General features: G+C 41.5%; 1 protein-coding gene across 2 annotated transcripts in view; it reads right to left on the reverse strand.

Moving 5' to 3' along the window:
* PLA2G7 (phospholipase A2 group VII) overlaps positions 1–13658 on the reverse strand; it is a 43832-nt gene extending 30174 nt beyond the window's left edge. Inside the window, exon 1 of one of the 2 annotated variants that reach the window (XM_049765505.1) lies at positions 13535–13658. In XM_049765505.1, the coding sequence (XP_049621462.1) occupies positions 13535–13621 (87 nt within the window). In that variant the 5' untranslated portion in view covers positions 13622–13658. The remainder of the gene's footprint in view (positions 1–13534) is intronic. The other variant, XM_049765506.1, reaches the window with a different exon arrangement.
* Between the last annotated feature and the right edge of the window lie 3017 nt (positions 13659–16675).

Consider the following 16675-nt stretch of genomic DNA (forward strand, 5'->3'; position numbering starts at 1 on the left):
CAAATATCTAGATTCAGATTGTGTACAGTCCAAAGGAGAGTACAGGGTGTGTGTGTGTGTGTGTGTGTGTGTGTGTGTGTGTGTGTGTGTGTGTGTGTGTGTGTGTGTGTGTAAACCCAGTGGCACTAGCATGCCCCACAATTTTAGGAAACATTCTCTTTAGAGAGGAGAAAGCCAGCATGGTAACAATGACATGCTTCCTTCCAGAGCCCCACTATTGCATGGGCATTCATAAATGGATCTCCAAGAATTCGCTCTTCTGAGGTCATTCAGTCAAGCATAAAGGCACACTCATCCACTTCAGTTTGAAAGTTGATTGTACTAGGGGTGGAGGGATCTTAAAATGCTACCATATTCCCGACATATTCCCTGTGCACTTCAAATAGTGAATGGTTTGTTGGATCAGTTAGAAATAGACATATCCTATGCTAGTTCAAACAAGGAGAAACTAACTAGTATAATATTCTTTATTTTATATTATAAGGAAACTGAGGCTCAACCATATAACAAATGGAATTAAAAAAAAAAACACCTTATTTCTGAATCAGCAGCAAAAGGAAATAAATAAAACCTGAGGTTGCACTCCAAGGATCAGCTCTGTGTCGGTCAATGCATCTTTATAAGCTTAATCTCCCAATGAGAGAAACAAAATGAACAAGATATATGCAGAGGGTTGCTGATGTAAGGGAAAGTGCCCAAACACCAGCTCTCAATGAATCTCACTTTCCTTTCTTCATTGAGAACGAGTTTGGCTTCATTAGGAGTACAGGACAATGTGCTGCTGAAGAAAAAGCCCAGGGACCTTTGAAGATGGTAATGTTACCAGCTGATTTCCAAGGCAGCACAGTCGTACAGGGTAGGCCCCACCAGATTCGTGGTGTTGTGCACTGTTAATACTCAATCTTTTCTTATTTTTTTTTTCGTTTTTGGGTCAAAATCGGCAGCACTCGAGGTTACTCCTGGCTCTACGCTTAGAAATCGCTCCTGGCAGGCTCAGGGGACCATATGGGACGCCGGGATTTGAACCACCGTCCTTCTGCAAACACCCTATCCATGCTATCTCTCTGGCCCCGCTCAATCTTTTTTGTGACTGCACATCTGATGTCAATAGCAGCTGACACTTTTCAGACTGACAAATAAAACTATGTCCTAGGGGAAAAATAGATCCTGGTTGAATGTGTCAGACACATTCAATACACAACTGGGAACAATACAATACACAATTGGGAACAGGGAACTGGGAACAGTTTGGAATGAGAGATGTGATGTAGTCAAGCTTCACTATGCAAGCAGAACCACGGTTGCTTTACTGTTTATTCTCCAATTAACTGGCTGGCAATATAGAACAAAGATACCCTCATGTGGGTTGGAGAGATAGCACAGCGGTAGGGCGTTTGCCATGCATGCAACCAATCCAGGACAGATGGTTGTTCGAATCCAGGCATCCAAATGGTCCCCCATGCCTGCCAGGAGCGATTTCTGAGCCTGAGCGCAGAGCCAGAAGTAACCCCTGAGCACTGCTGGGTATGACCCACCCCCTTCCAAAATAAGATACCCTCACTAATTTCACTAAACAATCACCCCTGACTTTCACACAATGCTCATAAATAGAGCTGTCTCCTATATTGATAAATTCATCTCCTAGCCTCCTCTTCCTAATAACTGAAGCTCTAAGCAAATTCTTTGTTAAGAAAAAAAAAAAAAGATGGGGAGAGAATCTTACCAACCATACTAACTCCATACTACCTTTCATTTAGCTCCTAGGCCAAACTTGCCTACTTCTCTTCTAACACCTCTCTTTTATCTTTCCTTTCTTTTTTTTCCTTCCAAGCTGTCTTCAGTGATTCCATGGATCACTCCAAGGATACTTAGACAACTAAGACCAAATAGTTCAATGTGCCAGCCCAGGGATATAGTGCTATTTGGCCCTCAGATTGAGTTCGCCAAAAGGATCACATTTGAGGTCTGTAATTGCCTCCAGGGTGACATCTAGTGATGCTCTTTGGCCATGCAGTGTTGGGGAATAAATTAGGTCCTTAATATACAAAGCTTACACCTAGGACCCTGTGTAGTCTCCCTAGCTCCACACGCTCTCTGTATCTAACCAGCTCTTCATTACAGTTTTCTCCTTGAATTAAGGGGATCTTTGCATATGAAGAGTAACATCAGCCTCCTGCACTCATAAACTGTTCACACCCTTCTGTTACTTTGAATTGAAATCACAGTTGTCTTCCTATATTTAAAATATTTATTTAGCTTTTGGTTTCTTGATCACTCCCAGTGACCAATGGGGACTACCCCTGGCTACTTAGGGAGAAGTCTTTCTGAGCAGAGTTCAGGGGACCACCAATCTTTCTGAGCAGAGTTCAGGGGACCACCAATACTGGAGACCAAGTTCATGGCTCCCACATGCAAAGCATGTACCCTTTGTAATATCTCCTTCCACTGTCTCCATTTTCTTTGTAGTGCCTGCCAATGATCAAAAACTAAAGCTGATATTATTTGCAAGGTTTGAATTGACCCTATACCACATCACAACCCAACATTTAAATATTTTCTTTCTTCAAATAGATTAATGATGTTCCCGAAAGGAGACTATTGTTTTTTGTTTGTTTGTTTGTTTTTACATATATCACAACTCTCTGTACCCAAAAGAGAATTCAGGCGAGTGATGATAAAGCATTCCCATTTATGATTCATTTCTCCAATTTTATTTTGTGTGTGAAACGTTTTAGGTCTTTTGTTATAACCATTCACAAATTCCCTATGAAAAATATTATATTTTAGGTAAATATGCCTAAAATAATAAATAATGTTTTTCTAAACACAGAACAATTATAATCTATGCTACAGGAAGGGACTATGAGTAAAGGAACACGAGTGTCTCTAGAAATTGAAAGGCAAAGAAACAGTTTTTCCCATTGGGGGTCGAGAGATAGCACATTGGTAGGGCATCTGTCTTGCAGGCGTCCAACCCAAGATGGACATGGATTTGATTTCCAACATCCATATGGTTCCCAAGCCTGCCAAGAGCAATTTCTGAGTGCAGAGCTAGGAGTAATGCCTGAGTGCTGTTGGGTGTGGTATCAATGACCTTATTTATATTTTTCTATAAGCAATATCAATGTGTTTCTGATTTTTTGGTTTGGAGGAACACATATAGCAGTTCTCAGGGTTTATTCCTGGCTCTGTGTTCAGGAACTACTCTTGGTGGTGCTCGGGGATCCATATATGGTGCTGGAGATTGAACTGGGTTCCTGAAGTTGGCTGCATGCAAGGTAGGAGCCTCGCCCCCTATGCCCTTATAAGAAATACACTTTACCTTTATAAGCAATATACTTTACATAATGATATTTTTTTGTTTTTGGGTCACACCCGCCAGTGTTCAGGGGTTACTCCTGGCTCTATGCTCAGAAATCGCTCCTGGCAGGCTTGGGGGACCATATGGGATGCCCGGATTCAAACCACTGTCCTTCTGTATACAAGGCAAATGCCCTACCTCCAAGCTATCTCTCAGGGCCTACATCATGATTTTCCATTTGATAATAAAACAATGTAAATTTCATTCTGGAACAGATTAACTATAGGCAGATAGAAATTCATCCTATAGCAATGTTTCTCAGTAGGGCACATTTGGAGGCATTCTGATCATTATAATTGGTGAATAATGGTCAGTAGCAGTCAGTAGCTAACTATTCTACAATAAATAGGACAGAAAATATCATATGAGGAATATGATCCTATATATTAATAATACTGAAATTTAAGCAACATTAATCTAAGGTAACGCTAGCGAGAACACATGCTTGTGTAAAAAGAATGAAATACTTCATTCTGAATCAGGCTATAGGGAATATTTATTTACAACAACAATTTATTAATTATCCTTCCATTTGTGTGTAGAATTATACACACACACAAACACACACAAACAGACACACACACAAACATACACACACAGACACACAAGATGGAATTCTCTATCTGGGTATTCAAATGTTCTTAACTGCCCTGTTAGTGGTATTGAAAAGGGGTGGATGGATAGGTATGATTAGATTTAATGTTCCATCTTTATCTAACCAACATTATTCCCTTTAAGAGAATAAGAAAAATGTTCTACTTTATGTATGCAAATACTGAAACCAGGAAAAAGAAAAGTACTTCAGTATACTAATAAAATAGTTCTAATATTAAAAATATTGTTTAGTGGGGCCGGAGAGATAGCATGGAGGTAAGGTGTTTGCCTTTCATGCAGAAGGTCATCGGTTCGAATCCCGGCGTCCCATATGGTCCCCTGTGCCTGCCAGGAGCAATTTCTGAGCATGGAGCCAGGAGTAACCCCTGAGCACTGCCGGGTGTGACCCAAAAACCACAAAAAAAAAAAAAAAAAAAAAAAATATTGTTTAGTCATTAATATATCTAGATAATGAAATCAATCCCTATCTTGACATTAGTGACTTTTACAAAGATGCTGCTTATCTTGGACACAGAAAACACAAGCCTGTATAACTGCCTCACAACAGACATAATTAAAAATAAAGAACTGCTTGTAATCACAAATTCGTAACAGCCATAAAGTAAAAGCAATAGATTCTACCTACGTTTTGTAAGAGAAAACTTTTCTGTATCCTTTGTGCAAAAATCCAAAATTTAGAGCCTTAGAAAGCTTAAGGTTAAAAATGTTCCAAGGGGCCAGAGAGATAGCATGGAGGTAAGGCGTTTGCCTTGCATGCAGAAGGACGGTGGTTCAAATCCTGGCATTCCATATGGTCCCCCGAGCCTGCCAGGGACGATTTCTGAGCACAGAGCCAGGAGTAACTCCTGAATGCTGCCAGGTGTGAACCAAAAACAAAACAAAACAAAACAAAACAAAAAACAAATAAAAAAAAAAACAAATAAAAGTGTTCCAACTTATCTAAGATCTCTGGGTCAGTTGCTGCAATGCTGGAAGCATCCTGGTACATTCTATACAAGTTAAACCCATCTGATCGAGTTTGAAGATTTTAAAGATGACTTTAAAAATTTTAACAAAGGAAAATTTATTCAAAGGAACTATTACCCAATGGTGATCATATTGACAAGTACTAGAAGCAATGGATTTTAAAGTAGTTATTGAAAGAACTAAGAATGTATATTCTGTGGGAGAAAATCAAGATAGCACTTGATATCCGCAGTACTATGCCAAACGAGACAAGTTTCATGTGGAGCCAGACTGATTAACTCCATTAGTAGTAACTTATAAAGCATTGCCACAGTCAAAAGGGCTGTTAAAACTTAAGATATTCTCACTACCACCAGGGCTACAAAAAAAAAGGGATAACTGCACTGGAAGAAGGTCAAAGTTGCAGGAGTAGTCCAGACTGAAAAACCTTCAACTGAGGTGAAAGATTAGAAGTTTTTTTTTTGGTTTTTTTGGTTGTTTTTTTGTTTTTTTTTTTGTGGTTTTTGGGCCACACCCGTTTGACGCTCAGGGGTTACTCCTGGCTATGTGCTCAGAAATCGCCCCTGGCTTGGGGGGACCATATGGGACGCCGGGGGATCGAACCGCGGTCCTTCCTTGGCTAGCGCTTGCAAGGCAGACACCTTACCTCCAGCGCCACCTACCCGGCCCCGAAAGATTAGAAGTTTAAGAGAAAGGCATGTAGGGCCCGGAGAGATAGCAGATCGGTGTTTGCCTTGCAAGCAGCGGATCCAAGACCAAAAGTGGTTGGTTCGAATCCCGGTGTCCCGTAGGGTCCCCCATGCCTGCCAGGAGCTATTTCTGAGCAGACAGCCAGGAGTAACTCCTGAGCAATGCCGGGTGTGGCCCAAAAACAAAAAAGAGAGAGAGAGAGAGAGAGAGAGAGAGAGAGAGAGAGAGAGAGAGAGAGAGAGAGAGAGAGAGAGAGAGAGAGAGAGAGAGAGAGAGAGAGAGAGAGAGAGAGAGAGAAAGGCATGTAATCCAAAAGAATTCTAAAGTATCTGTGAAATAGAATAAAAGTACCAGTGACAATGGTTCATGTTGGGACTATTTAAGAGGAACTCACACTGCTCTACTGCAATGTACAGTTGTCATACAGCTATGAACACACCATACTGCTAGGTCTTTTTTTCTCCTCTTTTCAGAGTAAACTAGGAAAAATCAATTGTTTTCTAAAGGACAGCAGTTGAGTCAACATTTTTAAGTATTGCCTAAATCAAACAGCAAGAAGATTAGTGGCCTCGACAACAAACTAACCTGTCTATTAAAAGTTTCCCACACTTGGACTTAGTCCTATGCTAAGTTCCTCCCCACTCAGGGAGGTCCTCCTCTATTCTCCTTTACTTTGCAATAAACTTTTAAAGAAAAGTTCCCCACACTTATCTCCAACTTTGAGGAATCCTGATGAGAGATATGACAAATGAGAACTTCACAAAATCCAGAATTAATATTTTTTTCTATGCTTGAATCACGGGACTGGCATGGACCTTGAGCTGGAGGACCTGGCTAAAAATAAACATTCAGTCTCTACAGAAATACATTCTTCCTTTGGACATAATGCAGATTAAGAAGGGCCTCCATTTTCTTCTAGATAGTTGCCTCTGATTAAATTTAAGGTGAGGGGCCAGAGAGATAGCATGGAGGTAAGGCATTTGCCTTGCATGCAAAAGGTCATTGGTTCGAATCCCAGCATCCCATATGGTCCCCTGAGCCTGCCAGGAGCGATTTTTGAGCATGGAGCCAGGAGTAACGCCTGAACGCTACCGGGTGTGACCCAAAATAAATAAATAAATTTAAGGTGAAAACAGAGGAGGAATTACCTCATTGTGATAGTGAGATGTTCAGGTGCTGAGGTTGCATCCATCTTAATTAGTAAAAGATTTAGAAACTCTTCCTCATCCCTCGACATTTGGTATACACACACACACACACACACACACACACACACACACACATACACACACACACACACACAAAAAAGCTCAAGGGTTACCTCAAGAGATAATGTTTTACTAATGGAATCAATCAACTCTGCTTCATAATCTTCTCTAGACTCTTCTGATGCCAGATATAGATTTTCTTGCTTGCTTTTTGTTTTGCATATCGCCACTCTTAGTGGTGCTTTGGAACCACTCTCCAACAATTCTCAGAGGTTAGGATCAAAGCCTGGGCTCCAGAAAGCACATCATGTGCTTCAATCCTGTGAGCCATATCTCTAGTTTTTATCAACTCATCTTTACATTCAAAATTATCTATACATAGCCATATATAAAACAAAGGCAAACCTGTTATATTTTGAGATAAATTTTCCAAATCAGTGTCCAGAGACTTCTTGATTTTGTATGATCACATTCAACTTTAAAATACAGGTGTTACCTTGATATCAGACCCGAAACTATAAGGTATGCAGAACAACCTGTAGGTAAAACACTCCATGACATTGAGACTAAAGGCATCTTCAAGGGGAAACAGCACTCTCCAAACAAGTGGAAGTAGAGATAAACAGATGGGACTATATTAAACTCAGAAGCTTCTGCACCTCAAAGGAAATAGTACCAAGGATACAAAAGCCACCCAAAGAATGGGAGAAACTATTCACCCAATACCTATCAGATAAGGGGCTAATAAAAAATATACAAGGTACTGACAGAACTTAACCAGAAAAAAAATCTAACCCCATCAAAAAATGGGGAGAAGAAATGAACAGACACTTTCTCAAAGAAAAAATACAAATGACCAAAAGATATATGAGGGTCCAGAGAGGTAGCATGGAGGTAAGGCATTTGCCTGGCATGCAGAAGGATGGTGGTTCAAATCCCGGCATCTCATATGGTCCCCCGAACCTGCCAGGAGCAATTTCTCAGTGTAGAGTCAGGAGTAACCCCTGAGTGCTGCCGGTGTGACCCAAAAACAAACAAACAAATAAAAGGCACGTAAAAAATGTTCCACATCACTAATCATCAAGGAGATACAAATCAAAACAACAACGATGAGGTACCATCTCATACCACAGAGACTGGCACACATCACAAAGACCAAGAACAATCAGTGCTGGAGGGAATATGCAGAGAAAGGAACTCTCATTCACTCCTGGTGGGAATGCCATCTTGTCCAGCCTTCATGGAAAACAATATGGAGATTCCTCAAAAAACTGAAAATTGAACTCCCAAATGATCCAGCTATAACACTCCTAGGAGTATACCCTAAGAATGTACCTAGGAACACAAAAACACAATACAAAAATGCCTTTCCCACACCTATATTCATTTCAGTGCTATTTACAATAGCCAGACTCTGGAAACAACCAAGATGTCCTTCAACAGTGAATGACTAAAGAAACTGTGGTACATATACATAATGGAATATTATGCAGCCATCAGAAGTCATGAAATTTTCTTATACATGATGTAGATGAAATCTATTATGCTGAATGAAATAAGTCAAAGGAAGAGAAAGACACACAGAATAGTCTCACTAATCTATGGATTTTAAGAAAAATAGAAGACATTATTGTAATAATGCCCAGGGACAATAAAGATGAGAGCCGGAAGGTCTGGCTCATGATATGAAGCTTACCACAAAGAGTGGTGAATGCAGTTAGAGAAATAAGTACATTGACAGCTATGAAAGCAATGTTAATGAATAAAAGAAGTAGAATTCCTGTCTCAAATACAGGCGGGTGGAGGAGGGAATTGGGAGACATTGGTGATGGGAATGTTGCATGGGTGAACGGGGGTATTCTTATAAACACCCCACTACAATCATGTCTGTAACCAAGACGCTTAAATAAAGATATAAAAAATGTGGGCCCAGAGAGATAGCACAGCGGCGTTTGCCTTGCAAGCAGCCGATCCAGGACCAAAGGTGGTTGGTTCGAATCCCAGTGTCCCATATGGTCCCCCATGTCTGCCAGGAGCTATTGCTGAGCAGACAGCCAGGAGTAACCCCTGAGCACCGCCGGGTGTGACCCAAAAACCAAAAAATAAAAGATATAAAAAATGTAAAAAAAAATAAAAATCTAGGTGTTATTTTATCATGAATTTAACTGTATTCTATTGTATTTTACAGCAATGTTTTCCAATGCACTAAATGTAGGATATTATTTGTAATGCTTAATTGATCATATTTATTAAAATTAAAATAAAATAAAGAACACCTTTATATATATTTAAATCGACACACAGGTAATTCAAAGTAATGTAAAATGAGTCATCAATAGTAGTAACAAAATCTTATATCGCCTTAAAAGCATATTCATTAGATATGTTTTTACAGCATAAGTATATGAGTCAGTAGTGACAATACTATCTAGTTGTGTAGATGAGAAATTTGAGGCAGAAAAATATCAGGGCTGGAGCTATAGCACAACGGATAGGGCATTTGCCTTGTACACAGCTGACCCAGATATGATTACCAGCATCGCAAATGTATGGTTCCCTGAGCCTGCCAGGAGAGATTCTTGAGCATAGAGCCAGGAGTAACTCCTCTTGCCACTTGACACTTTACCTCTACAAATAGCTTTATGCAGAACCTAGCCTGTCTATCTCCCACTTAATTCTCTTCACCCTTACCTTACTCAAATCCCACAGCTCCCAAATCTGCCTGAAGACATCAAACTTCTTCCCAGGATTCTATAAAGTGGATCTCATTGCCAGAACTGTCTGCCCATCCATCTTCTGGGCCTCCTTCCAAGATCACTTGAAACTTTTCCTCAACTTACAGAGACTAGACTAGTCACTATTCTAAAAAGTCATCATTCTAAGAAGTCTGGCCTCCCCTACCTATAGATTTCTCTTTCTCCCTGAGGATAGAGAGCATAAATTTTAATCACTATCTACACTTAGTAGATATTGAATCTACTCAGCCTGCCATATAGTTGCTGTTGGTAAATATTATTTTCTAATCAATAAAAGAGTGAACAAATTCTGTATTAGAAGTTACTTAGCCCAAAATTTCTTTTTTTTTTTTTTTTTTTTTTTGGTTTTTGGGTCACACCTGGCAGTGCTCAGGGGTTATTCCTGGCTCCAGGCTCAGAAATTGCTCCTGGCAGGCACAGGGGACCATATGGGGAGCCGGGATTCGAACCGATGACCTCCTGCATGAAAGGCAAACGCCTTACCTCCATGCTATCTCTCCGGCCCCAGCCCAAAATTTCTTAACTGGAGGTGAAATAGCACTCCCTGTGCACCTCCAAGTTATTACAAGGAGCCACAGGTTTAAAACTTCATTCCGATATAAGACGACTGGACGTATAAGACGACCCCCTAATTTTGCAGTTAAAACATAGGGTTAGGCCTATATTCGCTGTATCAGACAGAACGTTCCTGTGCTGCAACTGAATGTACCACAGTGAGCCAATCACAACAAGCAAAGGTTCAAAGGTTGTACTGTCATAGACTTCCTCTCTGACTCTGGCCAATCTGAGCAGGCTTTTGACAGTGTAGATTCGGGTCCAGAACATTGTCTAATTTGCATGGATAAAAGCCTGCTTGGATTGGCTGAGTTAGAGAGGCGGTCTGAGCAGCCTGACAGTGATTGGTGCAGGGTCGAGTTGGAAAATTCCTTTTGTGACAATATTCAGACTTTTTTCTTTTAGCGGCATATTGAAACATTTTTCGGGATATACTTGGCATATAAGACGACCCCCAATTTTTGGTTAACTTTTTTTTTTGTTTCAAAAGTTGTCTTATACGACGGAAAATACGGTAAATGAGGGGAGGGGCACAGTATGAGACTAATGAGTCAATCAATAGAATAATGAGGCTACAGGAAGAAAACAAGGTTAGAAGAGGGGCCCAGTGGGAAAAGGCTAAGAAACACTGGCCTTACCATTCAGATGTGAAAATCAATATCCATTTTCAAAGTACATTTTTATTTCTCCTCATTTGCTAAGTGTATTTTTTAAGTCCATACTTATTGGCCTGCTTCTATTGTGGATTACAAATCATACCTGCTAAATGGAACAAAGTGGCAGAGAGGATACAGAACAGGTGCCTGGCTTCACAACAAGCAGCAGTAGAACCCACAGCCCATCCTAACACCACATATCTCTGCAGCAATCTGGAAGACTTCAAGAGCTAAATATTTTTCTTCAATATCTTTCCCCTGAATTCTTTCTGTTCAATGTTTGACTTGAGTGAACATTTAATTTGAGAAGTCTTATTTGAGGGGAGGGGGCTTTTTGAACCACATCCAGTCTACATTAGGGGTTATTCCTGGCTCTAAGCTCAGAAATTACTACTAGCTGGCTTGGGGAGCCATATGGGATACCAGTAATCGAACCCAGGTCAGTCCCATGTAAATGAGCTCCCCACTGTGCTATTGCCCAGGCAAACTCTTGAAAACTCTTGAGAGAGTTCACTAGGTCTTGGGAAAAAAAGAAGGAAAAAAAAAAACCTCCAGGTCAAGATAAACCACAGTATAAATAATCTATAGGTCACCTCTCTTTACACCTCTCTTTACAGGCATTATCCCTTTTCTGGAATGCAGAAGGAATAGATTCCAAAATTCTTCCTGACCTCCCCAGACATCCCAATTTAGTTGCTCTGGTACCATGTTTACATTTTCCTTTATTTATTTTTATTTGGGGGGGGGCATCACACCTGGCAGCGCTCAGGGGTTACTTCTGGCTTTATGCTCAGAAATCGCCCCTGGCAGGCACAGGGGACCATATGGGATGCCGGGATTTGAACCATCATCCTTCTGCATGGAAGGCAAAGGCCTTACCTCCATGCTACCTCGCCAGCCCCCCATGTTTACACTTTTCTAAACAGTCTGTGTTGAGAAGGCCTCCAAGAGAAAGCTAAAATGTATGATGCTAAAATATACAAAAAATAATCGAGAATCTCTGAGAATACAAACCACATTCCCACAGATAAGCGATGGAGAGAAAATGAGGAAACAACACTGGGTTTATTTACAGGAAATCCCTTTAGATTTGGTACAAGCCCTTTCCTACCACAGAAAGGGTTTCTTAACTCTAACACAAATGACTGAACCAGAGTAACATCTCTTCCTATGCTGCTGCCTTTTAAAATGAGCAGTCCAAATGCCAGTGGCAACTTGGGTGGCCAACTGATCAGAGATTATGGTCTCAGCCTGGGGGGGACAAAGGGTGCAGATTCAATGATAAGCATTACCATTGCTATATACACAACAACAACTTCTGCTCTGAAGGAGAACCCCTCACTCTTCCTGCCCTGAGGGAAAGTGGGCGGGCACAAAAATGCCCACTGGGTACAAATTCATTAACTTCCTTGGGACCACTAGAATTCTCTTTGTGAGGAGAGGACTAAAGGGCTGGCAACTCACAGGTTCTGTTGTCTAGATGGCCAACTCGATGGGATAGGTCAATACCTAATAAACCGAAACCTGTGTGAATTGTTACCCCAATATTTGGTCTGAATCCTTTGATGGTCAATACCTCTTAACAGTATATTTTTCCAGCTCCTCAGAGAGCACTCTGATTTGGAATCCAAGACCCCCTCCAAATTCCTCCCCACCCCAAAAAGTACAATAACAAAAACTTTTTTAGGATTAGGTAAAAGTTTATGACTGATATTAGATGGGAAGGGGGCATTTGTCATCCCAAGACATGCTCAGTCAACTGGGCCTGAGGTTTGATGCATGAGCTGAGTGCATATAATGCTCTTCAGACATAATATATTATATATGTATATATATTATATATGTTTTTCTTCAGGCCATTTTACAAAAAAGGGGACACCCAGCCTACGGCTGTCATGTTCAGGGGCCACAGAGCTAGACCCAGCAAAATTCATGTGACCATATTGTGCTTGTAATGAAACAGGGTCAGGCTATGCTAGGTATGTCTTCTAATCATTTTGCTATCTCCTGCGCTCCAGCCTGATTTTTATTTCTTATTTTAAGTCCAAATCTCTCCCTCCATTGAACACCTAGTCCTTTCCCCCACTTCCCCCTGCATCATCTTTGACAGTAGCCCAAAGGACCACAGGCTTGAATCAAATCCAGAACTTATTTATGTTTTTGAAAAAAAGCTGTATTATGGGAAGTTTAAAGGGATAACAGGAAAGAGAATATCATAATCTGATTTTGACTCTATTTGATGAAAAACATAAAATAAAACAACAACACCCCAGACCCCTTTGACTTAGGCAGAACAATCTTGATCATATCAGACTAGAAAGGCAGGAAGCCTGGAGAAGCAGGCAATGGCTGGCCTAGCTTCCATCTTCTTGTTGTTCCAGAAGATGGAGGTGATTGTTTTGTCCCTAGGGGAGCTGATAGCTGGAAAGCACCTGGTACCCCAACACTCCAGGAGGTACTCCTGGCCTCCTCCTCCTTCTTTAGCACCCAATCTTTAGGGCTGCTGGGTTTTTGTTTTGGTTTTTGTTTTTCTGGGGGAAGGTTTAGATTTAGGAGATGAGGGTTCTGAGCCCATCCATCACCTTCTGAGTACAGAGCAGCACAAGATGCTGCCAGTTCCTTCCCGAGCTGATCCAACAGAGCACCGCAGGAAGAGCCCCGCTGGACCAGATCTCACCCCACTCCCTCCTTGGTGCTCCCGACACGTCCCCAGGGGTTCGAACCCACCTCACCTGGGCTCTGCGAGGAGTTGCTCCCTGGAAGCGGCCTCCCCGAACAGAAAGCGAGCTGGGAGAAGCCAGGCCGACCTGCCATGGTCAGGGAGGAGGGACTGGGAGGAGCGTGGACCGCCTCCGCCTCCAGGCAGCCAGCCACTGCCGCAGTGGACGCTCCTCCTTCCCCAAGGCCGGGGAGGGGGGGACCCACACTCCAGTCTCGGGGTTCACAGAAACCTCCTAAAGGGGGGGTGAACCCCCCACCCCGACTTCTGTTCCTATTTGCACACTGATCCCCATGACACACCAGCCTGCTTTCTTTTTTGGAGGGTGGAGGGTGGGGTGGGAAATCACCTGGAGGTGCTCCGGGGTTACTCCTGGCTCTGCACTTAGGAATCACTTCTGCTGGGCAAAAGAGACACCCAGGATAGAACCCGGATCGACCGTGTGCCAGGAAAGCGCTGTCTCTCTCTCCTCTCTCCTTTCTCTCTTTCTCTCTCTTTCCCTCTCTCTTTGTCTCGCTCTCTCTTTGTCTCTGTCTGTCTCTGTCTCTCTGTCTTTATCTCTGTCTCTGTCTTTGTCTCTGTCTTTCTGTCTTTGTCTCTGTCTCTCTCTGTCTTTGTCTGTTTCTCTGTCTTTGTCTGTGTCTATCTTTATCTCTGTCTCTCTTTCTCTGACTGTCTTTGTCTCTGTCTCTCTCTGTCTTTGTCTCTGTCTCTCTGTCTTTGTCTCTGTCTCTCTCTGTCTTTGTCTCTCTATGTCTTTGTCTATGTCTCTCTATCTTTATCTCTGTCTCTCTGTCTTTCTCTGACTGTCTTTGTCTCTCTCTGTCTTTGTCTCTGTCTGTGTCTTTTACTCTTTCTCTGTCTCTCTCTGTCTCTCTTTGTCTTTGTCGCTCTCTGTCTTTGTCTCTGTCTCTGTCTTTGACTCTTTATCTGTCTTTGTTTCTGTCTCTCTCGGTCTTTTATCTCTTTTTCTCTCTGTCTTTGTTTCTGTCTCTGTCTCTCTTTGTCTTTGTCTCTTTCTCTGTCGTCTTTGTCTGTTTCTCTCCTCTCTCTCTCTCTCTCTCTCTCTCTCTCTCTCTCTCTCTCTCTCTCTCTCTCTCTCTCTCTCTCTCTCTCTCTCTCTCTCTCTCTCTCTCTCTCTCTCTCTCTCTCTCTCTCTCTCTCTCTCTCTCTCTCTCTCTCTCTCTCTCTCTCTCTCTCTCTCTCTCTCTTTTGGCCTCTGACCCCCTAAGCCTTACCCATCTCTGCCTTGTACTTTGGAAGTCAACTGAAGAATGATGAAACTGTGCATTGGATTTGAAATATAAACAGAGAGCCGTTCAGGTGGGGGGGGGGTTTCAAAAAAAGAAGGTCACTTTATACTTTTTTCCAGTAAAACCCATTGGATTGTTTTTCTTTTATATTTTATAATGTCACACCCGGAGGTACTCAGGTTTTAAACTCCGGGCTCTGCTCTCTGGGTTTACTCCTGGCCGGCTCTAGGGATTTATATATGGGCTAAGGGTGATAGAATCCAAGTCTGCTGTCTAGTTCAAGGCAAGTGCCCAGCTCCCTCCCCTCCACCCTCTCCTGCCCTGGCCTCTAAAATTTAATTTTATTCAGCATATCCTAGTAATTTGAGATTTAAAGGGAGCTTTGTTTACGAATAGGCCAGAGCTTTCAGTCTAATGAGAACTTTTTATTCTTGTGTAATCTTAAAGGTGTTTTAAACTTTATAAAATTTATATGCAATCAGAGTGACTTACAAAGTTTTTCATAATTCATGTATAATATTCCAACACCAATCACTTCAGCAGTGCCCACTTCCGTCCACCAATGTCCAGTTTCTTCCATAAAATTTACTTATCTTTTTCCTGAGGGTTCTAAATAAGAATGCATCCATTATAAGTCCTTTTCAGAGTTAATAGTGTGACACTCTTTCTTCACCCTTTCTGTTCTGCTTTTTGTTTGTTTGTTTTTGGGTTAGGGACCACACCCAATAGTGCTCAGGATTTATTACAGGATTTGTGCTTAGGCCTGGGTTTGGAGAAGGGTGCTGGACAGAGTGTTATGGGGACCATAAATGATGCCTGGAATCAAATATTGGTTGGCCAGGTGCAAGGCAGGAACCTTAGCAGCAGTGTTACCCTGAGAACCTTGGTTTTTTCTCTGTTTAACAAAAGAGGTAATTAGAGGGCAATCATGGAGGCACTTAGTGGGAAGAAATGCAAATTATGTACTGGACCTGACTCTAGAGAAATATTCAGTTAGATGGTCTTCAAAGAAACATTGGATTACAGGTGAAAATTTAAATAAAAAGATCAACCTAATGGCACTTTTACTGTACTTATCTGTTAACCTCTGTACAACTCCTTGTCCTAAATTTTTTGTTTTGTTTTGTTTTGGACCACACCCGGTGATGCTCAGGGGTAACTCCTGGTTTTGGGGACCATATGGGATGCCATTGATGTCACATTATAACAGCCTCAAGAATTTCGAAATTCTCCATCAGACATCTCATGAATAATGTTTTACCCTGGAGTGAATCACTGAATTACCCCAATCAAAAGCCTAGATTCCAACTTGTAATCTTGGAACTTCCCTCTCTGCTCATCTTGGTTAGAGTCACTTTGCCTTGGATCTTGTAGAATGAGGATGGTTTTAACTCCTGCTCCTGAGAAAATTCACCTCACTGAATTTTCACAGTTGGATTTACCTTTATCAGGGAGGGAGCACAGTATTGCTGCTATATTATTCACACTCCAAGGAATGTTCTGGGTCTTTCTCATCCTCGAAAGGGTACCTGATGTATAGGTGGACCCAAATAAACGCTATTTAAAAACAAAATAGAGCACATGACTACTATTTAACCTAATACCTTATTTGAGAACAGATACACCAATTTTGCTTATGCTGAAGGATTAATGGGCTCTGCTAGGTTGAGGTAAAATGGGAACAAAAATTCAGGGATAAAAACTGTTCAACAAATGATCTATGCATAAATACAAAACTTTGTTTTTGCAGTGAAAACAAAGACACATCAAATTCATTTTCTTTTTTTCAGATTCACTTTACAATCGGTAAGTTTGTGTCAGATTTTCTTTGGAACATAAGACCCTTCCTTTAGTCAACTTGCTTGAGATTTCAAGATAAAATAGGAGGCCCAGTAA

Source organism: Suncus etruscus, chromosome 18 (assembly GCF_024139225.1).
Source record: "Suncus etruscus isolate mSunEtr1 chromosome 18, mSunEtr1.pri.cur, whole genome shotgun sequence".
Lineage (NCBI taxonomy): Eukaryota > Metazoa > Chordata > Mammalia > Eulipotyphla > Soricidae > Suncus > Suncus etruscus.